Below are 26,009 nucleotides of genomic sequence, written 5' to 3'. Positions count from 1 at the left end.
GAGACTGATAATGATCTACAAACCACTGACCTGCAAAGGAAACCAGGCCCCGCTCCTTACAAAGGGGCTGGAAGTCCCTCATCTCATTTCCCATCTGTCCTTTTGAAAAGAAAGAATTTTTTTTCACAGTGTTTTGTCCTTGCTTTTTATTATATGCTGCCAAAAAATAATCTCAATACTTTGTTTTGGGCTTTTTATTGGAAAGTGTTCTTTTGATAAAGTTCCTCAAATTTTTTATCCGTCTGCATTTAGTGGCCAGCAATGTCAGTTTCTGTGAATATTGTGGGTTTTGGGTTATTAGTGCATGTCTAGGATTGAACCTACCTGAAAAATCTGGATAAATAATGTTTCCAAATTGACGTTGTCCAGACCTTCAGGAGATGAGGATTTTAATTCCAGGTCAAGAATTCTGCCTTTTACAGAAAACAGCGACAGGTTATTATTATTTTTTTTTAATCATCAAGTATGTCTTAAAAAGAAAAGCTTATTTTTTGGATAGCACTGATCAGCTGAGTGTATTTATTTAGCATATAGTTTAGAGTTATACTCTTTGTGCAAAGAGCTCAGACAGGGTTCCTGCTTTCAAATTGCTCAAAACTTAGGAGAGGAGATATTGAATTAATATTAATAATAAGGAGGAGAATGTGACCACTGTCATGACAAATTGAATCCCATGGGAATTTATTCTTGGAACATTAAGATAGTGGGACGTCCAGGTGCTGAGCCCTTAAAGTGGTTGGAAATGCAGAAGTCCAGCCTAAGAGAGAAGCCAGGGTTATCAGTCTGGGCTCACCCGTAGAAATGTGAGACAGTGGCCACAGGGACCGAGGGCATGAGAGTGCCCTCAGGGGACTGAATCTTGGGGAGCACCTTCACCTAGGAGGAAGCGGGGGTGGGAATCAGATACAGAAAGTGGGAAAGTGGGAAAAGGACCAGGAAACTGTGGGGCCCTGGAAGGGAGTGAGAGGAGTTTTGAAGAAGGCAGGCAGAAAGAGCAGACCATCATGCGCGCCTGCCACTGGCGTGGGAGAATGGCCCTCGGAGTTGATAGCTAGGGCGTCATTGCCTGTGATGGTCGTTTCTTGCCGGGGCTGAAGAAGTGAGTGCATGGGGCACAGGGTTTAGCGTTAAATGGTAGCAGAGAGAAGGGATCATTGTAAGTCAGAGCAATGACACAGGAGGTTTTATCAGGACTGAGAGAATGAGCTACGAAGGGAAGTCCAGGAATGAGGAAGAGATTGAAGATGCAAGCTGTGGGGGTGCATTTTGAAGCAAGGCTCTTTAGGGGGCCCTGTGGGGATGGAATGAGGGTCTTTGCAGGAAGAGTTCAGGAAGGAGAGGGAGTTCTGTCTCTGAATGGGAAGGAGAGGATTGGGTATTTGAGAAATTTAGAGGCGGGTTGGGCTGAGGGAGCTGATGTCAGGTGGGCCCAGGTGAAGAGCAGCCTGGGGGCGAGTCAGGAGGGTTTGGACAGCAGGCTACGGGGCTTGGGATGGGGAGGGCGTAACAGTGAGAGTCATCAGTCAGCACCCCCACTGCTGTAACCGTGGCCACCGCCCTCATCCCTTCTTACCTTGGTTAATCCTATCAGGTCTTCCAGATCCTATCCTTGCCCCTCTTCCTGTCTATGCTAACAGAGTAGCCAGAGTGATCTTCTAAAAAGTAAGTTTCAAGGTCGGTCCGATGACCTCACTCAGGGAAGTCTTACTGTGGCCGTGATCTTGTCCACCGCACCTCTCTGACCAGTCGCCTCCCCACTCTCTGCTGCAGCCACACTGGCCTCTGTGGGGCTCCTCTGTCACTCCAGGCGGCCTCCTGCCCCAGGGCCTCTTCTCAGGCTGTTCCTCTTCCCGGAGGGTTCTTTCTCCAGCTCTCACTCACCCACTGCAGGTCTTTCTCCAGTTCTTACTTCTCCGTGAGGCCCTTGCCCGCTGCCATGCCCTCCACCCTCTTGGCGTTCCAGGTCCTCTTTACCTTGCTCTGTTTTCTTTCTTCCTCACCATATCACTTACCTGCTTCTAAGATGCTCACATGTTTATTGTTTAATTCATGTGAACCCCGTGAGGGCGGGGATCTCAGTATTCACTGATGTTTCCCGAGCACACAGGACACATGGCAGAGAGTAGGAATTCAAGAAATACTCATAGGGGCTTCCCTGGTGGCGCAGTGGTTGAGAGTCTGCCTGCCAATGCAGGGGACACGGGTTCGAGCCCTGGTCTGGGAGGATCCCACATGCCGCGGAGCAGCTGGGCCCGTGAGGCACAACTACTGAGCCTGTGCATCTGGAGCCTGTGCTCCACAACAGGAGAGGCCGCGATAGTGAGAGGCCTGCGCACCGCGATGAAGAGTGGCCCCCGCTTGCTAAACTAGAGAAAGCCCTCGCACAGAAACGAAGACCCAACATAGCCATAAATAAATAAATTAAAAAAAAAGAAAGAAAGAAATACTCATTGAATGGAAGGAGTGAGTGAGAGAGAGAAAGAGAGAGTGAGAATGTATGAATCACCAACCAGGAGTGGGCTCCTTCCACCTGAGATTTTGATAAAATCAGCCTCATTGGGAATGTTAACAGCTTGAGAACAGAGAAGAGAAAACAAAGGATGGGGGTTAAGATGGCAAAGGGGTGGGCATGTAGCTACCGGACCCAAGAACGCGGAAGCTGAGTCCTCAGGACTCTGGGCTGCTGGGGAGTGTTCAGAGGTGGATGTTGGATGGGGAGAAGAAGACACGGGAGGACCCTGAGGCTGAACAAGCAGAAGTGCCTGGTGTGGGGGAGCTGGAGGGATGGAAGGTGGTGCTGGGAGACGGGGCGTTGCCGTGTTTGCGATCCTACAGGTGGGGTGCTGGGTAGGCAGCGTGGAGTGGGGGCAACTGTGGAGGGCCCACAGGAAAGGTGAGCTGACATGTGTGAGCACTGAATAGTTGGATAGAAATTCAGAAGATTAATAGATGTGAAAATGTTCGGCCCAGCTACCAGGTCTAATGAATTTAGATGATACATAAAATCAAACTGAAATAAGAAGTAAGTTATGGGTGTAGCTCCTCAAAGGACTATTTTGAACATTTAATCCAAGCTTGACATGGATCCTTAGGCCCTTGGAAGGTATATATTGTAACCTTTCTTGTTAGAAATGCAACAGGAAAAGAAATGATTTAGGAACCTTGGTCATTATTATTACCTTGACTGTTACATTTGTTCCTTAATTTGTTAAGACCTTTGTGTTCAGCTCACCCACTTTAAAGGAATATCAGCCTGGAAGTATGACAATTCAGTGTTCGTTTGGTGAAGGGGAAAATTGCTTTTGAAAAACAGCTTCTATATCAGATTCTCAATCAGAAAATACAGAAATATACTGAAGAACCATAATTAACTTTGATTTGTGCCATCCTTTCTAAATGAAGGTAGCAGCCTTGTAGGGTAGGAGGACAATCTGGCCGTAACCAGCGAGGTTCAGCTGATGTGGCACCCAGGTGGGTACTCTGGTCTTCCTCACTGCCCACGGGTGTACCTCTGGGTCCCTATGCTCTGTGCAGGCAGAGGAGGCCCGTTCTTCAGTGGCGGGTGGCCCATGCCATGCTCCATGGGATGCAACTCTAGGGGACATGATTGATATGCATTCTTTGTTCTCCTAGGGAGCTGGGGCGTTCATACAGAATGCGGTGTGATGGTGCCCCAGCAGCTGGGCACCTCAGGGAGCTGCGGTGCCTTTTGTGAACACCATTAGAGGAAAAACTTGTCAGGTTGATTTCTGTGTTTACTAGCACTTTAGACATTTTCTTCATTTTTCCTCAAGACAGCCCGGTGAGGGAAGTAGCTCTTCCCCCCTGCCCCGCACCATACCGGCAATGTATGACATGATTTTTGTTAGAAACACCATGCAGTGCTTAGGAAAACTTATGATCGAATGGGGAGTTGAGATTACCTACATAAATAACTAGATGAAATAAAACACACACACACAAAATATTACCTTCATAAGTGAATCTAAGATTTTATTTTCTTCTCAGGTAGAATAAAAAATACTGGCTGAGTCTAGTAGTCCATTACTGTATGCGTGTTTTCCCCATATCAGGTCACATTTTCTTTCCCTCCTCCCTCCCTCCCTTCTCTCTCACTCACTCTCTCTCTCTCTTTCTTTCTTTCTTTTTCAAATTTTCTTTGCTTTTTAAACCTAATGTTTGCTCACATTTTAAGTAGGTCAGAGAGAACGGTGAAGGTTCCACGGTGAGGGGAATTGGGTAAGCACAGACCTCATGTGTAACCAGTGAGCGGTAGAAGAACACGTTTATCTACGTGATTCATGTATACGTCTTAGGTTATTAAACACGACTCACAGGCATTGACAGAGGAAGGTGTGAGCCAGGATGAAATCTTAAGACCGTGCAAGCAGTGCAGATTTATTTATACCACATCTCTAGCATTCACTGAAAATCCTTCTTCATTATGGTTATTTGTAACTGTAAGACTTTATTATTTTCTCCCCAAATAGAAAATAAAACCGCTATGAGAGTGGCAAACCATAGTTGTTGGTTTTTTATTATAAACCACAGCTTTTTGAAAATTCACCTTTGCATGTGTGATGTTCCTACAACAGTGCTTAATTCGTGGTAAGCATTTAATATGTTTTGAGTCAACGGATGGATTTGAGATCTCGGCACCAGCTGCCTTTGTGGTCGTAAGGGCACAGCTCAAGGTGGTGGGTCAGGAGAGTAGAAGAGAGGGAGACATGTTAGCATGCAAAAACAAAACTCAGAAGTCCTTCGAGCAAAAGAAAACCTGGGTGTTGGCCTCAGAATCATCAGATGCCATTTAATGTATTACTAGGCACACACTCCGTGGTTCCTACAACCTGAATGGGTCCTGCTGTGTCCATGCCTCTGCCTTTTCCTACCAGGGTTGCTGGCGGAACCCGGGCCCTGCCGCGTGTCCTGTGTGGGTTTGACGGACCCTTGAGTGTGTGCCTGAGATCCAGTGAGGACAAATTAAGGGGGTTCCGTGAAGTCCCCTGATGTCAGAAGTCCCCCAGTCAGGACTTCCCCATCTGCTTAGTATTTTATCCGCAAAGCATAACCTCTGCGCCACTGTGTTTAAGGTAGGACTTTGCCTGGCGTCCCAGGCTTTGAAGGGCTGCTCTGAGCAGACCGTCCTGGTGGTGCTGGTAAACGCGCAGAGGGGCTTGTGTGAAATTATCCTTGATGCACGAGCGAGGCCTTACGTGTGCATGAAGGCGTGTGCCTCCCTAAGGCAAGTCCTGAAAGGAAACTTCATTGGGATATCGGAAGTATATAAATAATGGACATGTTTTAACATGAAGCATATTCACTATTCACTACGCTAGGTATTCGCACAAACGTATGGTGTTTTTAACAACTAAAATTGCATTCTAAAGAAGACATAGGGAACCATACACAGACAACTAGAAAATGAAAGGCTACACTTGCCTACCTCTTCCTCAAGGCTCTGTTACCGAATAGAATGGTAGTTGTTCTAGACACTAGGGTAGTGGCAAGACCTGAGATGTAGTCATCTGGGTCTAGATCTTAGCCCCAGGTCTGTCTGTCACTAATCTGGGTATTTCAGTAACCCATAAACCTTCCTAAAATTCACCTTTCCTTTTTTTTTTTTTTTTTCAATGATACTCCCATGTAAATTCACCTTTCTTAACCTGTAATTCAGAGATAACATTTGCCCTAAAATTGGGGTTCTCATTAGATGTGTGAGAATCCAAAGAGATGTCACCATTCAAGGAGACTCTTTGTACACACTGGCTGTTGTCTGCCAGGTAGCAGGGAGGGAGCTGAGTGCCCAGGATGCTTAGTGGAGTCTTCTTCCTCTCCTCTAGGTAACATCGTTTTATTTTTGAGGATGGCAGTTTTTAGTTGCAAAGTCATATGATGTGGAGCAGGCTGAGCCCCTTACTCATGGGGAAGCTGGACCTGCCACGTGTCCACTCAGGTGGCTGCAAGGCCTCTCCTGGTTTTCTGGATAGCCAGCCCCGTCCTCACTTTTGCAGTGATACTTAAGTGACTAGAGGGACTTCCCTGCTGGCGCAGCGGTTAAGAATCTGCCTGCCAATGCAGGGGACACGGGTTGGAGCCCTGGTCCGGGAAGATCCCACATGCCGCAGAGCAACTAAGCCCGTGTGCCACAACTACTGAGCCTGCGCTCTAGAGCCCGCGAGCCACAACTACTGAAGCCTGCACGCCTAGAGCCCATGCTCCACAACAAGAGAAGCCACCGCAGAAAGAAGCCTGCGCACTGTGACGAAGAGTAGCCCCTGCTCGCTGCAACTAGAGAAAGCCCGCAGGCAGCAACAAAGACCCAACGCAGCCAAAAATAAATAAATATATTAAAAAAAAAAGAAACCAGCTTCTCTGTAATACCAAACACCCCCCGCCCCCCAACTGATGAGTCTGGTCATTAAGGGTTTTGAACATTTAACTTATTTAGTTATAATTTACTGCATTTGACCAAACTGTTATGTAATACATAATTTAGGGGGTTTTCAAGGTAGCAGAATGAAATTTTTATGACTGTCAACGGTCTACTGACATCTATAAATGTACATATATGACAGTTTAGGAAACAGGACACTATGCAGTGACAGAGCTACCTGATGTCTCACCAGTTGCTAAGACACTGTCTCATTCGGAGCCCCAAGTGATTCCATTTAAAAGTCCCAACTGCCCATTTATTCAGACATTCATGTTAGGCCAGACGTTACGTAAGGATGCTGGAGAAGCAAAGGTGACTAGCACAGTCTGAGGTTCTTGAGTCTGGTAGGCGATGCAGCAAGGTTTCTGAGTAATTTCTGCAGAACTGCATGTGTGCCGTGTGCTGCAGGAGGGTGGGAGTGAGCAGCCCCGCAGCCAGGCACAGGGGCTGCTACGTCAGGGAGTCAGAAGTAGCCCGTGTGCTGGAGGGTCAGAGACGGGCAGGAGAGGAGTCCAGAGAAGTCAGTACCGCGGGTCACCAAAGGTCAGGTCGTGCTGAGGAGTCTGGACTTTATTCTCATGGCAGTGGTGGTGGGGGTCCTTGAAAGAATTTAAGCTGAGGCATGATGCTATTGATAAGGGTTTCAGAAAGATGACTGGCAGCTGTGCAGAGGGCTGGTTGAGGGAAGGCAGACATCCCCGTCAGGGAGGGTGCCGCACTGAGGTTCACACAAGAGCCCCCTAAATCGGTGCGTTGTCATGGGGATGTACAGCAAGGAAAGTCCTTGACGTCACAGGGTGATGCTGTTGAGGGAAGAGAGAGAGACAGTTAAAGATGGAAACCTGGGCACCGGGCAGGGGCTATGTCAGAGAGAGGCAGAGAGATGTCCGTTTCTCTGCCCATATTAGGCTCCGTCCTTGTAATGTTTTAGTTTCTCGGGAGTTGTTTTTTATTAAGTCCCTCCAGAAACCTAAGTGGACATCTTTCTCTGGACCCTTGTCTTGTCCCATGCCTTGTTTGTTTTCTTGATTATTAGTGCATTAAACATTGAGAATCCTCAGGAAACCGCTTCCCTGGAAATGGACTTGTCTGATCTTCATGGAACACTGTGGGTCTGATCTCTGCAGTGAGATGCGGGGAACGCCCTGTGTGGATTTCAGTTTCCAGCCTAGCTTGGAACTGAATCCTCTCAAAAGCGAGTCATCTGCTCTGAAACAAATGCATCTGCCAGATACTTGGAAAGGTTCCATTACTGCTGTGCTCAGAAAGTTGCAGCTAAGTTCCCAGCCTCGTCTAAAGTGAGGTTTAATACTGCGCAGGATACAAAACGTTTAATGTACAGACACGCATCCAAGGGGGTATTTCCAGCAGATTCAGAGGGACCTAGAGACAGAGGAAGGAGGTGTTGAGAGCTGTCTCTCTAGCAGGGAGCAGTTGAAACTCCACTTGGCACAGTTGAGCACAATAAAAATTCAACCCAGGGCTTACTCTTTAGCTAGGGAGATGGGCCATGCCCGCCTGAGAGCTCGGTCTTACCCAGACCACCTGGGCTTTGATTTCTGCCACATCCACTTGCCTCCCTTCGCTGCGCCTGGGCCCCTCCTACCCTCACTCCCCAGGCCTCAAGGCCCATCTTAGAGGTAAGATGGCAGGAGCATAGGAATCCCTTCTCTCTCTGTTCTGCAGCCATACCTACTGACCGATTACTGAGGAGAACCCTCTTCACCTCTTCTGTGTCTCAGGTGGCGCACTTTGGCCTTGCCTTCCTTCTGCTTAGGACACCCGCGGAGCAGCCATCTCTGAGCTTGCACTCCCTCCTGGGCTGCCCGTGATGTCTGTTTTCTGTCTGAGGGCGGACACTCCCTGCCCTGTGCTCCTTAGGACAGGAGAGATGGGGAGAGTCCTTGTAGATCCGCACAGCTGGCTCAGGTTACAGCCCACCCACTTCTCTGGGATATTGTCTCCAGCTCATTGTTCCTGTGTCCCAGGGGAAGGGTGGGCCTTTTGTTTCAATGTCTGAATTGTAAGTCCTATAAAATATGATACTTTAGACACCCAGTAGATATGCATACTTCCCACCAGGAATTAAGAGGGTTGTTTTGTTATAGTTTAATGCCTATTGTAAAGTGATTAATAAAAAAAATCTGGTGCCTTCTGAGTTGAGAGGATTAGAAAAATAAAGAAATGATGACACAAAAGAACATCTTCCTTAATACTAACGCCTGTATTTAAGTCTACACAGTGAATCTTCCCTCCTTTTAATCCAATTTTTTCATAAAAACACATTAAAACAATTCCTTTCATTAAAAAAGTAAGTGGGGTAATAGGACTATAAATCAAAAAAGATACAGCGTATTCATCTTTTTTCTGGATGTCTTTTAAGTTTTTAGTTTCTCACAAAGCAATTCGTAGCACTCAATAAACCACTTGTGAGAGAGAGACTTAGAATTCCATGGAACTATGGAGTTTTTAAACCACAACGAAATCCTTAGAGACCCTATAAAATTCTGGATGTGGAAAGTTAAAACTTTCCTCCAAGATTTCACAGCTGATTAGAGGTAGAGCTCAGATGAGAACTCAGGTTTCCTGGCTCTCAAGTCCCACCTCTTTGCAAGATCACTTCTCCAATTCTTCCATAGGAAGTTCAATTAAGTTATGTGCTTCACGTTGCTTGTGGTTTGAAACCTGAGCTTCTTGGTATCCCAGCTTCAGTGGGGTCAAGGTAGCGTGTTAGCCAGCACCCTATGGAGGAAAGACAGAGCCCTGGCCAGATTGGGGGCAGGATGTTCATTAGTAAGAGCAATTCCAAGTTAGAGCTAAAGAAACAGGGCCACAGCAGGCCATCAGGGAAGAGCAGTGAGCGGTGAAAAAGAGGGGCAGGAAATGCCCAGAAGCCCCCGGGGTTGTGCCCAGGTGAGGAAACGTGGTACCTCTGTATGTTCCCTTTAGGGACCCTGCTTCCCTGGGCGGAGCATCCCACATTCCTGATTACGGCTCATAGCCATTAAAGTGACCCCAGTTTTTGGAGGGAATCATTTCAACCAAGAGGAAAAAAAAAGTCTTTAAAATAAAAAAGGCTCTATTTGAAATTTGTCATCCTAACTAGACTTGGAGATAGTGGTAAATTGTACCCTTTATATTCGGATCTGGGGGCACCTCTGCATTTCATCAGTTCATATCATTAAAAAAAAAAAGTCGCATCAGGATTGGCCTAGGCTCTCAGGTGTCCATGCATCATTATATAAGTCCTTTAGAAGAGGACTTCACCTTTTTCTCCTCCTTTTGCCGTCCTAAGTTACCTTTTCAATTAGTCCAAACATTTTGTGGAAGGCCTCATAAGACTCACGCCCATTCTTGGCCAAGGTAATTAAGGATTTCTGTGCGTCAGGCACTGCCAGTGTGTAACCTAAGAAACAACAGTGACTGAAAATAATTGAATCTAGTATAGTTGCTAGAAGAAGGCTTTTAGTTTTAAATTGTATTTTGTACTGTGAGATTTATATCCCAAAGGATGTTTGAGATGCTAGCTATGTTTAGATTTAATTTTCGCATCTTATCACACTTCATAGTGTGCAGTTTTTTCCCCCTACCCCGTGCAGATGTACAGCTTTTTTTAGTAGAATGGAAATAATTTATTTCCAAACAAAGGGATGGGACTGATGTTCTTTGAATGTCCGCCTTGAGGATGATTTATATAAGGTGGACGTAGACCCATCTTTTAGCAGGAATATGATTTTAGTTAATAGGAAAGTAGGAAAGAATACCACAACCATGAAAAAGAAAATTAAGCTCATATTTGAGAAGAGCTTTAGTGTTCATTGAGTATAAATCTGCAGGTATTGATTTGGACTCTTTTATAAGCCAGATAAATAAAACTATAGAAATTTAATGTGAATCGGTTTGACATACAGTAGACTATTACCTGAATGTGACTTTTAATACATAAAATATATGGAGAAGTTAAACAAACCAGAATACCATTTAATAATGTGCATTGAGAACTAGAATTAATAAGCAGATCAGAATACATTCATTGGCTGTGTGTTCTCTGATTAGCAGAGTCGAAATGGGAATTATAATGAACAAGTGGGTTGGTGAGGCTAAACTCAAAGCAGAGGGAACAAGAGGAAAGACCTTGGCAACTGGTGACATCAAACAGTGACTCCTCATTGGAGCCAAGTCCAGGAGTCCCCCAGTGGGTCACAGCCTGATGGACCCCAGCCTTTCCTATTAAAGGGTGACAAAGACGTTGACAGAATTGCTTTGGTCATACAAGCCCTGTTCTTTCTGTTGGCTCATGCTTTCCCTAGTTAAAACCATTGACTAGGCTGTAGGTTGGTGCAGTTTTAGAGATGTTTAATTCAAGCTAATTGGAGTTTTAGGCAGTTTTTTCTTTGGCGTATATTTTTTTAATTCTAGGACTTAATGGGTTTGCTTTTTATGTGTGTGCAAAAAGCTAATCTCATCTATTATGACTTGATTTTGTTATTTTAACTTTCTAAGGGTAGGCTTATCTTCACATTTCTCTTCCTTTTTGTACTAAACACAACTTGTACTCGTCCTGTACAGTGTAGCTTAAGCATCTTTGCCTCAGTGCACGTCTTCATCTTCTTGATGTCCGCTTCTCCTCCCTGTCGGATTTAGACTCCCCTCTTAGACTCTTTCCTCTCGTACCAGCCTGTGCTTCTGTGTTCTTCTTTCTTACACCCTTCTGGTATTGGTGGGTGGTAATAAACACATGGATGATTGGTTTAATTATGCTCAGTGCTCTCTTATCTGTTAAAAGTCATCTATCTTTAATGAGTAAAGTTGCTTTCTTTTTAAATTGAAATCGTAATGCACTTTGATCCACAATAATAAAAAGGTTTCATTTCCTATTATTTTTCTTACCTTAAAGGGGTGTTTGGAAAAGTGTCACATAATTAAAGTTTCTTGAGTTGGTAATTCCACTAGGAAAATTCTGTAATAAATTTTATTTCTTCCTAATGTTCTGATGGGGAATGAGCTGGAAATGACCCTAATAGTCCTATTTCTTGACCTGAGCCATTTCATGAACATTTTTAAAGTATGATAATTAGTTTCAAAAAATCGTGATAGACCCAAATAAATGAAGATGAGACGCAGTAAGTGGGGGTATAGAATGTGTCCTTCTTTGAAGTGCACATAATTTCTTAATTCCCCTTTACTGGTATACCTGATTCTTAACAGTTTTGACAGTCTCTTACAATCGATGTTTTACTTTGAAGCTTTTTGAATAGATTATGCCTCCAGGGCCTACTGTCATTCATCTCTATGGCATTTCATGGAACCAGGTGTGTAAGAAGGGTCACCATTTGTGACTTTCACAAAGAAGCCAAGAGCCAGGGTGTTGAAGGCCCTCGTGGAGGAAGCTGAATGAATTAATAATTCACCTGTGAAGGATTTTGGTAGAGAACAGAGTTCCTTCCTTCTCTTCCTTTAGAATAAGGAAGCCTTATTGTAAAAGTAGGATTTAAGATTGCTTTCAAAGATGGACACAGTGCAAGCAAAGAGTAAAGACAGGTGAAGCAGACACAACAGGGAGACAATACGGGCAGGAAATAAGATTATTAAAAAAATGTATGCCCTGGAGTTCTGCCCCTGTGCTGGAGGAGGAGGGACCACAGATCTGACCCAAAGTTTCCTCCAATCTTAGGAAGAAGAAAAACAGATGGAACAGATGCTGGGAGATCCCAGCTTAGTAATTAGCCTCAGGAACCGATGGGATAGATTCTGTCCACAAGCTGGTTTCTTGTGTGCTGTTTTTATAACTATGATCTGTTAATAGTATCCAAGGATTACAGTCCATGGGAGAAAAAATCTAGAACATTCCTTCCTGAAGCCCAAGGCCTAGTTAACTCGAATTGACACTGTAGTCCCTACACTACAGTGTTAATTAGGGTAGGTGTGTTGCTGCCTAAAGTCATGAGAGATTTTATTATTTAGAGTAAGCATTTAAGCCTCATGAAACAGGAGCAGTTCTCCGTTACAGGAGGGAAGGTAGTGTTCACAGTCACAGATTCAGTCAACAAATATTAAGGACCTGCTACGGATCCCACTGGGGATGTGGCAGTGAATAAGAACAGTTGTAAAAGGCAGTTAAGAGATGGATGTATAACAATGTGAATGTACTTAATGCCCCTGAACTGTACACTTAAAAATGGTTCAAACGGTGAATGTTATGTCTGTTTTACCACAGTTTTAAAACTGCCGCAGTCCAAGCAAGTAAAAGGCAACTTCATGGGACTAGATCAAGCACCTGGGGTGGGGGAGTGTTAGGGTCTCTGAAAGGGGCCTCTTTCCTGCCTGGAGGGGTCCTTGGGCCCGTGATCCAGAAGGACTTGGGAGCCACTGCCCCCACCTTTTGAAGTTTAAGGAGCCAGCTGGAGTCTGGGGTCCACGGGGTGCGACTGCAGAGAAAGGGGAAGGGCCCCACTGCCCTGGGAGGCTGGCGCCTTAACGTCTTCACTTAACCGAGTCGTGTCCTGGTGCTTCCTTCACAGACAGCCATCCTGAGACGACAGGGGCGGTACGTATGCTCCACCATCCCTGCCAACGCACAGCAGGAAGCTCAGAGCTTATTTGTTACAGAGGTAATGTATTCTTTTATGCCTCCTCCCCTTTTAAAAATTCCAGTGCTATTTTCAAGAAAGTGTCAAAGAGGTAATTACATTTTTATGATGGAAGTTAGAATAGAAAAATAATAAGAAGTTTTCAGAGTCTGAAACTTGGACAGAAATGTCAACAGGGGTCAATTTGATGACAAACATGAATTCTACAAAACTTATTTCATAGCCTTAGAATAGGCGTAACTTGTGAATGAACTCACTTGGACACTTAGCAGACTTTGATATTGTTTTTAATGGTGACTCAGCACATGCACTTATGTATTCATTGACTTCATTTATATGTTTATACTTGTAATTTATTATCAAGATTAGTTCAATATTCATGAAGTACCAGGTAACAATGAGCAGAGCCTAACTATCCCTGATCAATATATGATTATTATTACTTTTGTTTGAACACACAGAAAACGACTCTTTCGTTAAGGAGGAAAGAAAAATTATTGCTTTGAGATTGCTTGCTTTTTCTCTCTTGAGGTGTTTGTTTCTTCCTCCAGGTGCCTTTAGATAGGATGAACGAGTTAGGTGTTTTAATTTTGTTTCTTGAAGTGCTCCTTCATTTAAAAAATAGTGTATTTTTATCCCCATTTTCCTAGTTGATATTTAGGAGCTAAATATGCCCATCAATAAATTTGCCCACTACAAGGAAGCTATGCTGTTCTCAGCGAAGGCCCATTACAATAACAACATTTAGTTTCACTGAGATTTTTGAAAACTTGAATGTATAGTTAAAATTTTTGAAGTGTGTTCTTTTATCATTCTGAAAAGGTAACTTCTTGTCGTACCTCCTTTGCCACTCTATTCGTAATATTAATGCAAGACAAACGCAGCCAAATATGTTTACAGAGTCTCAAATGTTTATTTTAAAGCAGGACATTAGGTGAACTGTCCTGCAGCCTGTTTTTGTAAAGCAAGGTACACTGCGGCACAGCTGCACCCATTTGCCTGCTCACGTATGCCTGTGACTACTTCACATTACAGCTCAGACACCAGTGGCTGCAGTAGACACAGCGTGTCCCTCAAAGCTGAAAATACTTGCTATCTGGCCTTTTGCAGAAAAAAATTTGTTGATCCTTGTTTTAAAGCATATAGTAAAATTGTTAAATCACTAATTCAGTTCTCCCAGTTTCTTAAAAAAAATATTATGTTCGAGGGACAACTCTCCATTAAGTTCTCTCATCACTGCAGGTTGGGCAATAGCAACTTCACCCTGTGGGGCAGGAGCCAACATAGCTACACCCTCTTGGGCCTCTTCCACCAGGGTGGAGTGCAACAGCGCTTCCGCCCCGTACTCTTGTCCACAGGAGGATGACCTAATGGCTTTAAACAAAACAAAAAAAAAACTTCAAAAACCTTCCAGTATAACTTCAAAATATTATTGAATTTCACAAGTTTGAAAGGTCAGTCATGAAATCAGCCCAGTCAGATCCCTGTCTCTTTAGAGATGCAGTTCTCTGGGTACTGATTTCTGATTGAACCCCTTGTCTCTTAGACTTTCTACACCTCCAGAGGGGTGTGGGTTGCTTGCCTTGTTCTGTGTGCCTGCCTTGTGGGTGGTCAACAATGGCTTATTAAATGAGTGACGCTAGTTACTTAACCTGGTTAACTGTGTTTTTTGCAGTTCCTTATAATTTAAAATGTTTAAACATTGTAATTATCTTTCTTACCCATTTTCCCTAAGATATTAAAAATCTGGGCACTCAGGTGTTCTGTTCATAAATGCACTGATTATGTACAAGTGTATACTTATTTATTTATTTTTAATTGGGCAGGTACATTTTATGCTTCGGAATAGGTTTAATATCCTACAAGAGACTTTGGTGGTATGAAAGTTGAAGTCGAAGGGCTTGGTGAAAAACCAGAACAAAGATAATAGGAGCATGTCCACAAGACCGTGTCATACATAGTCTGACCTGACTTAGCTGTGCTAATGGACCCGGGGATAGGATGGGAAAACCCAAACCTACAGATAATTCTGAAGTCATACTGGTTTTGGAATGTGATTTTGAGTGTGGATATCTGATGTTCTAAATGTGAAAATGCTTTGAAATTAAAAAAAAAGCATTTATAAGAATAAAATGGTATTTAAAAACATTTGTAACTACATAACAAAGAAATTGAAACGTTGTTCAGCTCCCACATCTGACTTTGTTTTTAACCCTTCTCTGCTCTTTATTCCACCTCAGAATGACCATATAAAAAACTTACTCTACCTTCCGTTCACAGCCTTGCCAATAGAGTGCTTAGTGTAGAGCCTGGCACAAGAGGCATTAGCTGTAGTTACTTTCATGACCTTGGGGTTTTTGCTTCAGAAAGCCTTCGGGCATGAAGTATGAGATAGATAAAAAGGTTCACAGTATAAACAACGAAGTGAAGTCAACAGAATAGAGACTTTGCTCATGATGTTACAGCCAGAGTCAAGTCAACTAGGTATGACTAATACATCTAACTACCTATGTTTTCACTTTATTCATTCATTTTTTGCCACACTGACCTCTATATACGTGTAGTCTAGAGCTGTCCATACAGAAAAGCAAATTCGCTGATGACAAATAAGTCACATGCTTCACCTGTTGATTTTGACTCATTCATATTTGACGATCTGGTGGAGGAGACCTTATAACCTTAAGACTACACACTACTCAGTGGATCCTCCTGGACAGGTGAATGAAAGACACCATGCTGGCTGGTCGAGCTTGTCAGATAGCGAGGTAGCTTAATGCAGTCCGTGTAGGTTGGTGTCACCGTGGAATCCGGGCAATGGACTGCTCCATACTTTGTACATTTGTACACATGCACGCACACATGTACACGTGAAGAGGTCATGGTGCCACTGTGAATTGGAATCTAAATCTTTCTTCCTAATTACCTCACACTGTCCCTTATAAATAAAATGAAAATCTGAGGGCCAATGTATGTAATATTGACTAATGAGCAAGTTTTAATATTAGTAAATACTATGAAAGTATCTTTAGGTTCACACTTTCCACTTTCATGTTCTTCTAGAAGCCCACGTGACTTCTTAGGAACCAAGTGGTTTTAAGTCAGAAACAGCACATTGTTATGTAAATGCAGCAAGAGGAGGTGAGGTTTGTCTCCTGGTAACATCTGCTCTTGGATCATGAATGACGATGACTGGAATGACCCCTCTCCCAAGTGTAACGTTTCAGTGGTTCTTAAGCTTCATAGGATCCTTTAGTGGTGGCATTTCAGGCATGAGAGGGTTGAGGGGAAAGAATTTTTTTGATATTGGTGTGGGTGTGCCTTCATAAACTTTCCCGAATGTTCTCCAAAAGTTATCACATGTCTTTTTTCTTTTTCTCTTATGCTTTTTTTTATGCTCCCCCCCCGCCCCAAATAGTGCATCAAAACCTATAACTCTGACTGGCATCTCGTGAACTACAAATATGAAGATTACTCAGGAGAGTTTCGACAGCTTCCAAAGTGAGTAAATGATCAGACCACACAAGATGGGGTTATACACACAGGGAAAGTTCTTTGTACTTGAAATGCCTAGGGAGATGTGTAACTTCACATGCAATCAGAGTGATTAGAGAAAATATTTCTAGATGGTTTGTGTGTATACGGGTTAGCTGTTGTTTACAGGGTATTTGTTAATAGTACTCAAACCTAGTACTCTGGGAATTGGTAGATGGTAAGAAACCCATGGATGGTTTAATTATGTTCAGTGATTCTGCTCAGGGTACCACTGATAAAACAAAAACAGGTGAGATTTTTTTCAGTGAGAAACAGAAGACAAAATGTAAGTGTTTTGAAATATGCTGAGGTGTGTTTTATCTTAAAAAGAATATTTTGAAAAGACATGGAAAGCATTTTATATTGAACAAATTTTATATTTAAAAAATGTACATCAAAGAACAAGCATTTCCCCAAATTTCTTTACCTCCTTTAAAGTATTAACTCATTCTAAAATATACCAAAAACACGTGTGTTTAGATTGATGAGCAGTAGTTAAAGTAAACCAGGTATAGCTAGGTCTTGCCTTGAGAGGGTATCTGTTATAAAATGGTACATCCTGAAATAACACAGTTGGCAGATTTTAGTTTATTATGAAAATTGAAAGCAAATAATGGATTGTGTTTCAAAAGTAACTGTTGCCAATGAAAATTTTGATTAAGACCCTATTAATAAATTTTTCTTAGGGTTTGTTGCATCTATGAGTTTGAAATGTTTATACTATTCTCAGTGGTCCTAGCTGTTTGTTTCATCTGTTTGTGTGGTTCAGCCACTCCTTAAGAGTGTCCAGCCAACTTCCCAATTGCCTCTTTTTAAACCTCGGCTGAGAACACTCCCTTCCAGCATTGTCTTCTCCAGATGGGTATGCTTCTTACTTCTGTATGTAGCCAGTACTTATTTGGGGACTTAATTCTTCCTGTTTGGTTGGTAAAGCTGTCTTCACTGATAGGTTTGTTCATGCTCTTCTCATGACTGAAAGAGAACCGACCGGGGATACAGTGTATTTTATACGATATACTTTTACTGCTGGTGGATTTGACCTCTGGGCGTTAATAAGAATTTCAGTTGTGTGATGAGAAGGAGACGAAGGTTGTAACAGTGATTAAGAACATAGACTCTCGGGCTTCCCTGGTGGCGCAGAGGTTGAGAGTCCGCCTGCCGACGTAGGGGACGTGGGTTCGTGCCCCGGTCCGGGAGGATCCCACATGCCACGGAGCGGCTGGGCCCGTGAGCCATGGCCGCTGAGCCTGCGTGTCCGGAGCCTGTGCCCCGCAACGGGAGAGGCCACAACAGTGAGAGGCCCACGTACCGCAAAAAAAAACCAACAACATAGACTCTGTAGTCGGCCTGCATCATCTACTTACTCTACCCTCTGTAAGCCTTAGTGTCCTCATCTATTAAGTGGTCTTAGCACCAGTCCCCACCATCTAAAGGACTAAAGGAGGTAACACATGTGAAGTACAGCACAGTGCCTAGCACATAATAACTGTTTAATGACTGTCTAATGACTGATACCGTTATTGTCCTGTTTTTGTTGTTAATACCATCATCATCAAGACTGTGGTTTCCAGTCACTTCAAGTGGAGTGACCTCATTTAAACTTCGTATTAAAAGTTATCCTACCATGTGTTTATTTATTAATACACTTTCCCATTTGTAATCTACATAACTCCCAACAAGCCATGCCGTCTTGTCTACCTAGCTTTTGGGAGCTCTCTAACTCTTGGATCACCCACTTTTTGAAAAGCAACTTCATCTATTGTTTTTATTCTTTAGCCAAGTGGGCCAGCTTTGGATTTGTTAAATGCTGGTTCCTTTGATGGGGGAAGAAATGCAGCATCTCTTCATAGATTAGGTAATTATAAAACAAGATTCTTTCTTCTTTTTAAAGCAAAGTGGCCAAGTTGGATAAACTTCCAGTTCATGTCTATGAAGTTGATGAGGAGGTGGACAAAGATGAGGTAGGATGCTTGCTTACGGATCTAAGAATTGATTTAGTTCACAGATTTAGAAGATTTATTGGAGAATTACCAACATTTAGCCAAAACAGGAATTGGAATGTTTCTTGAAACAGGGGAGGAATTTTAAAAAATGTATTGTTTGATTGATTGAAATAAGGTCTCTGTTTCAACTTGACTGCTTAGCATTGCCTGTTCCTCTGGTCCTTGTTTATTTGTTCTGAGATCATTTTCAAAGTCCTGGACAAGATTTGGCTACATTGTTAAAAGATCAAGATTACTTAGATCCTGAGTTTTGGTTGTTTTTCAGCAGGCTATTTGAAACAAACTGGCAGCCAGTAGATTTTAAATGGCTGTTTCTTCAGTGAGGGCTTTGAGTAAAGTAGATAGTACCCAGAACCTCTGAATTTAACAAGCCCACTCCCCCTACTATTGGAGGAACATTATGGCCAGAGAAGTGTATAAAGAGAGCCGGGCGTTAAGGTGACCGTGTCCCCTGAGCAAGGAAAATGTAATAAAAAGTTAGTGCTGCCCATCTCCGCATTACTTATTCTTCCGTACTCAGTATTAGATGCCTAATTGTGAGTGTTAACAACGTCCATGTTAGCACATTATTTTAGAAACCACTTTAAGAATATTCTGGGAAGAGTGGTCATTCAAAATGAAAAATAAGATATTAAAAACTAGGTGCCGATTAATAGTAAGAGGAAGACCGATTGAAATAATGCACATAAGCGCACACACCGAACTGTAAAATCCTAGACAGATAAGTTACTTCTGTTATCACTAATAATAACAACAGTAAAACCACCAATATTAAAATTGAGGTGGTCTCAGACAAAGCGTAAGACAGGTCTTTCTGCAGTTGTCTACTTGATTACAAAAATAAGCATCATAATTAGACTAGTCCTCAGGAGGTGTGAGCTGGGTGACCTGACAGGGTAGTCCTCGATTCCTAAGGCTCCTACTCAAGTGTGTATTGGACACAGTCTTAGGGGGCAGAGTCACAAGGCAGAGGTCTTAGAGCATAAGGAAGGGGCGGGGTCAGGATGTGGTGGAAGGTCTGCCACATTGTGTATGTGTGTGTGCGTATATTTCATCTGTCTGCTCATTATATGTGCAAATACAAGCCTGACTTATTTATAGCAGCAGCTGGCAGCCCCAGGCCCTTAAACCCAGATCTCAGTGTTCGGGTCAGAACTTGAGGAAACATGTTTCTTTACTTTGCTAGCTGTTGCCCTTCACTTTTCTGTCTCCTTTCCTCTCTCCCTGTTGTGGTCTTGCCTCTCTCTTTCCCTCTTTTCTGTTGCCCCAGCATTTTATCTCTGCTTTCTTTATTGCCTGCCTCATATTTCCTTCCTTTCTTATTCACCTTTCCCTGAACTAAGCATCTGGGAAGTTTTCCAGGAATTTGCTTTTGTCCTCCAACTATATGGGAGTGTAATGTGAAAACATTTTTCATCAAACCGGGCGAGACCTTACAACTTGAGTGGTTAAGTATGGTATGTACTTTTTGTGGCTCATTAAACACTTAAAACACTTGGGGAGGAAAAAAAAAAAAAACTTGCACTAGAACAAGCTTTGCTTTTTAATGGACTAGAGTTTGCAGAAATTTAGGCTTGTTCCGCCTCTTTTATTGGTAAGTGGACACAGTAGGTGTGAGTGCCAGACGGTTACTCCAGTAAAGGGGTGAGGGGCAACCTGGTATGAATTGAATGCATTTCCCATCAGTAATAACGGGAGATTGATTGCGGTGTTGCCCTTGTCTCCTAGGATGCTGCTTCCCTCGGCTCTCAGAAGGGTGGGATCACCAAGCACGGATGGCTGTACAAAGGCAACATGAACAGTGCAATAAGCGTGACCATGAGGGTAAGGAGGCCCATCACCCTGCTCTCCCCTTACTAAGCCCCTTTTTTCCTGTGGGTCTTGGGAGTGATGCTCAAGATGAATGGGCATGCTGTTTTTCCTGACAAAAGTGACATTGTCTGGTTAGTGAGATGCCTCCCTGGTGATCGGTGATCGACCCCCACTGGTACAGCCCCATTTCCACCCGCTCCCCTTGTCACCCTCCAACCACCAGCGTGATGAGATCATCCTAAGTCTGGTGTGAAGGTGCAGTCGCCTTACAGCCTTTCTTCTCCGTATTGACTACAAAAGGGATACTTGGTACCTTGTAGAACATCACGGAGGGGCTACACCTAAGCACTTTCATGGAGGTCTTCCTGCAATAAAGTCAAGAAAAGCAAAAATCAAGGACTAAAGGGAAAATGGTTAAATTGGAAGGGGGTTGTCAAGGGAAAAGTAAAACTAGTGTAAAAACTATTCAGGAGAGAAGTAGGACCAGTGAAAGGCCAGAATTAATAATAAAGAGAAACAGTGGAAGTGAGGTAGGATGGGCAGGGGATAAACGTTAAATCAGGGGAAATGCTGATTGTTGTAATCCTGAGGCTGGAAAATCGTCCAGTTCCGTGAGGCAGAGAACAGTTCCTACTCTGTGTGAGCAAGACACCCTGGGGATCTGAGAAAGTTTCCATCCTTCTGAGCTCCATCCCAAATTAGACTGAGCTCCATCCCAAATTAGAATTCACTGCACCGCTTCTGGGTGGTTATGTAAAAATCTCTGATTCTGTGGGTGAGAAAAATGACCCAGGAATGCTTAGTGAACCAACTCCACAGAATTTAAATTCAGTAAAATTATTAGATGTGATGGAGAGTCTTAACTCACCCAGTTACCTGGGGCGCTGGCCAGAATTAGATTTGTTTTGGAGAGAACTGAAATGGTTTTTTCATAGGGTGTACTTGTGAGTTATTGAGAGAGGTTGTGGCTGTTTTCATCTTGAAACCATAATTATGTGTGTATTTTTCTCTCAGTCGTTTAAAAGACGATTTTTCCACTTGATTCAACTTGGTGATGGGTCCTACAATTTGAATTTTTATAAAGATGAAAAGATCTCCAAGGAACCAAAAGGATCAATATTTCTGGACTCCTGTATGGGTGTGGTTCAGGTAAATACGACACGAGTTTTATCGTTGAGTTTTCTCATTGTAAAAGTACCATCTATGAATTAGCAGATCTAAGCAAACACTTCAAAAAATGGCAATATTCGTGGTAGAAGTATAATAGCAGACTTAAAAATGAGTTAAAGGCTTGTTTTTCGTCATTTTAGAAGATAGTGGGTACAACACACACGCAGAATTCTGTTGTAGGAGGCCCAGGTGCTCTGCGTGTGAGTTTTTACGTTTAAAACCTGGCTCGGCTACTTTTTTAATTTAAATATAAATTTATTTATTTGTTTGTTTATTTATTTTCGGCTGCATTGGGTCTTCATTGCTGCACGCGGGCTTTCTCTAGTTGCAGCGAGCGGGGGCTACTCTTCATTGTGGTGCGCGGGCTTCCCATTGCAGTGGCTTCTCTTGTTGTGGAGCACGGGCTGTAGGCACACGGGCTTAAGTAGTTGTGGCGCACAGGCTCAAGTAGTTGTGGCACACAGGCTCAGTAGTTGTGGCTCACGGGCTCTAGAGCGCAGGCTCAGTAGTTGTGGTGCACGGGCTTCATTGCTCCGTGGCATGTGGGATCTTCCCAGACCAAGGCTCGAACCCGTGTCCCCTGCATTGGCAGGTGGATTCTTAACCACGCCTCCACCAGGGAAGTCCTCAGCTACTTTTTTTTTTTTTTTTTTTTTTTTGCGGTATGCGGGCCTCTCACTGTTGTAACTTACATGTGTGTCTTCCACTTATAAGCAAAAACAGAGCTGAATGTTGTTAGATGAGTTTCACAGGCCAGCCTCTTTGCAGGTCATTGAAAGCTGCGTTTAGTCATGACCTGAGAGAAGATATTAAAGGCAACTAGAATCTCTGTTTTATGGTGCATTTAACAATTCAAATTATTGGAAGGTTAAATTACCTACTCAGTTTAGTCAAGATGATAAGCTTTGCTTCTATGAACTGGGTCATTAACTGAATTATATTTAGGTATTGAGCTTCTACCTGTGGTCACAGGGAAATGTCCTGTGAGACTATAGGAATTCAGCCACTAATCAGATCTTCACATAACGGCTCTCAATGAGAAAAAGTACAAACTTATAGAGGAATTGATACAACTAAGGTCAAACTGACTTTATTTTCAGTCTTGATAGAATTAACTCTAATAATCGTTAAAATATTTGTGACAAGATCAAAATTCTGCAGGTTCAAAAAAAATCCTACAGATAATATTTCTTTTTTTTTTTTTCGCGGTACGTGGGCCTCTCACTGCTGTGGCCTCTCCCGTTGCGGAGCACAGGCTCCGGACGCGCAGGCCCAGCGGCCATGGCTCACGGGCCCAGCCGCTCCGCGGCATATGGGATCCTCCCAGACCGGGGCACGAACCCGTATCCCCTGCATCGGCAGGCGGACTCTCAACCACTGCGCCACCAGGGAGGCCCCTCAGCTACTTTTTAACTATGTGACCTTGGACTGGCTATTAAGTGAAGTTTCTTCACATGCAAAATTCAGATAATGATCATATTTCCTTAATAGGGTAAGAGGATTGGATGAGTTAACTTGGAGATATTCAGAACAGTTCTTAGCATCTTTGTGATGACTTTTATCGTGATAGTATCAATGGCACAGTAGTATATTGGCCAAGAGACTGGGTTTCAGATTCAGACTGAGTTCAGATCCCCGCTCTACCGCTTACAGCTCTATAACCTGGGAGATATTTTTCAACTTCTCTGTGCCTCAGGTTCCTCGTTTGTTAAATAGGGATAATGACAGTGCTGACTATGGCTATGGAGAGGATTACTCAGTACATGTAAAGAGTTCAGAGCAGTGCTGGCACATGGTAAGCATTCGGCCAGCATCAGGGCTGGGTTAGGGTTTGGTGTCATAGTGCTGTTACAGTTGTGGAGCTCGTCCTAACATTAGTTTACTCATACCCGAGACATGGCTGTATCTGTACTATGAACTGTTAGACATCACAGGCAGTGCAGAAGTCCCTGCTGACCCCATGTCTCCCTTTCTCAGAGAGCTACCCTAACCAGTGTGGTGTGCCTCCTTCCGTGCCTTTGTAGAATTGCCTTTGGAAGCAGGTTGGCAGTTTCCCCATCTGTCTGTTCATCCGTCCATCCATTCATCCACTCCCCTCCCGTTTTCCAGGAAGATCGAAGGCAGCAATTTACAAGGGCACGTAAAACACAGGCCGATATAAATTTAAAGTGTTGTGAGAGGAGTCAGGGTAGGGAGGAGATCAAGTGGGATTAAGTTAAGGAAAAAGCATGTATTTTAGAGACCTAACACCTGCTACGGTGGGTGACAAACCAGGCTCTACGCTTTCTAGCTTGGAGACCCGTTCAGTTGCCCAGTGTCTGTAGATACAAGCAGTCCAATTAGTCAGAAGCTGCCCGAGTAATCTCAGAATGAAGTGCATTCAGACGTTTCTCTTGGGGGCCCTCATACAGAGGGCCCTGTGTGATGAACGAACAATCTTCTTGACGCCTCTTCCCAATAGACGCAGTCACCATTATCAGAGAATTCTTCCTTAAGGTGACTCAGTGTTCGCTGGTGACATTAGCCCAAAGCTCGATTCTCTAAGAAAGGTTGTCTTGTGGGGCCAGTGTGACTAAGGTTAGAGACACAGCTCTGGTTTGACCCTCAGGTATACCTGCTTATGCATTCACATGTTTACTTAAAATGAAATTGCATTTTCATCCAAATACTACATTCATCTGGTTTAAATGTCAAACAGCACAGAGAGGTGGTACTAAAGGCACAGTCCTGCCAGCATCACCTCCCTTCACCTACTCCCCACTCCCTGAAATGGTCATTTTCAACTGTTTCCACTGTTTTTCCCTTGGGATTTGCCTCCACATTGCTAGATGAGGACTGTTCGCTGCTCTTCATTCATTAGTTGTGGACATGATGTGATGCTAGAGAGGACTTTAGCTCCTGCAACCCTCCTTCATGCTCTAAGCTGGACTGACTGCTTCCTCAGCCTCTGCACAGTCACCATCCTGGAAATTCCCTTTGCTGTCCTGCCTGTGTCAATTCCTTGTTTCCAGGATCCTATGTCGTCTTCTTTCTCATTTTCCTTTCTTGTTTTGGAGGAACACATCCTCCAGGAGCTTCCTGGAAATCATGTGTAAGGTCTTAATTTTTTGACAGTTAGATGAAACTTACCTTAGAATTTGAAGGCGTTCCATTGTCTTCTAGATGCTTGTGTTGTTTTGGAGTCTTATGTTATTCCCTATTCTTCACGGTCTTCTCCTTATCTCTTATCTATGGTGACCTGAAATTTAGGTCATTGTGTCGATTTTGATTTTTTTGGTAAGCTTTTTTGTTAAGGCATGACATAAGGAGAAAATAAACATGTAATGAATGAGTTTTTGCTAAGTTTAGATCTCTGTTATCTATTTGTGCTGAGAAGTCTGTTCTTGTTCTGGAGGCTCTGTCCTGCATGTTCTAGCCACCTGGGTCTTCTGAACTCTGGGCAGCCTCCTCAGTTAGCAAGACTGCTGGACTCTGTTCAGGCTCACCTTCCTGGGTCCAGATATGGCCTCCAGGCAGAAAGTGATGAGGTGATGGTAGGGCTCACCTCCTCTATTTCCTTTCTATCAGGGATCACAGGGCTGCCCTGATGGTTGCAAAATACCTTAAAAACAGTTGTTTCATCTGTTTTGCCCAGTTATTTCTAGTAGTTATGTTGGGAATATAAGTCCAGACCTTGTTGCTTCATCATGGTCAGCATGGAAGTTGGGGGTCCAAACTCAGATGGCTACAGGGGCCAAGCAGATAAATTAAGTGAAAGAGGAGGCCTGGGCATAAAGCGATAGGGAATGCTGGGGACTGTGACAAACTGGAGCACAAGTGGTCCTGTTTAAAGGGGCAGCTGATGTGCTGGGTGGCACTGCCAGCTTATCTGGTTCAAGAAAACCAGAAATACAAAATTTTAGTTAAATCTTGGTATTTTTAGTTACTGGTGACTAGTTTAAAAACAACAACAAAAAACTCCCAAAAACATTGTTTTTGGTCCTCTAGTGCAGGACCAAACCCTAGATCAAGCTGATAGCACCACTTAATATTCATTGAGAAATATTTTTGCGTCAACAGCTAATTGGCACATGGCACTCTCAGCTTGTAACCCAAACTCAGCTGAAAGCTGCCACTGTAGAAACCAAGTTATATCAAAGTATGTTTATTCACCGCATAAAGGAAGGAGTACCAGAGCGAATTGTCAATGACAGTGAAGTAACTTCTTGTGTGGGATTCCCAAGTGGGAGTTTGATTTGTATTCTTAAGCTGAGAGACCTTTTCAGTTACATTTTAGTTGAGTTTTCTGGCACTGACTTTAAAAAAATGTTTAAAGCAAAACTAAATATATTTGGCAACCTCATTTGGAAAGTAGCAGTAATTAGTTTTGTTTTATGAGAGTTTTGTTGCCTGTCTTCAGCAGAGTATAGATGATTTACAGTACAGAGTCCCCGATCACTCAGTCTCTGGAATACATTTCAGAATCTA

At 43.3% G+C, this 26,009-nt stretch overlaps 1 protein-coding gene across 7 annotated transcripts in view; it reads left to right on the top strand.

Moving 5' to 3' along the window:
• Positions 1-26,009, top strand: part of DOCK9 (dedicator of cytokinesis 9) — a 288,455-nt gene that overhangs the window by 134,447 nt on the left and 127,999 nt on the right. For all 7 annotated transcript variants that reach the window (XM_082602533.1, XM_082602537.1, XM_082602535.1 and 4 more), the window contains exons 3-7: positions 12,958-13,047; positions 16,442-16,524; positions 18,449-18,518; positions 20,289-20,384; positions 21,387-21,521. In XM_082602533.1, the coding sequence (XP_082458659.1) occupies positions 12,958-13,047; positions 16,442-16,524; positions 18,449-18,518; positions 20,289-20,384; positions 21,387-21,521 (474 nt within the window). The remainder of the gene's footprint in view (positions 1-12,957; positions 13,048-16,441; positions 16,525-18,448; positions 18,519-20,288; positions 20,385-21,386; positions 21,522-26,009) is intronic.

This window comes from Mesoplodon mirus (genome assembly GCF_964341445.2).
Source record: "Mesoplodon mirus genome assembly, chromosome: 17".
Lineage (NCBI taxonomy): Eukaryota > Metazoa > Chordata > Mammalia > Artiodactyla > Ziphiidae > Mesoplodon > Mesoplodon mirus.
The sequence above is the reverse complement of the archived record's forward strand: the minus strand, read 5'-3'. Positions and strand labels throughout refer to the sequence as shown.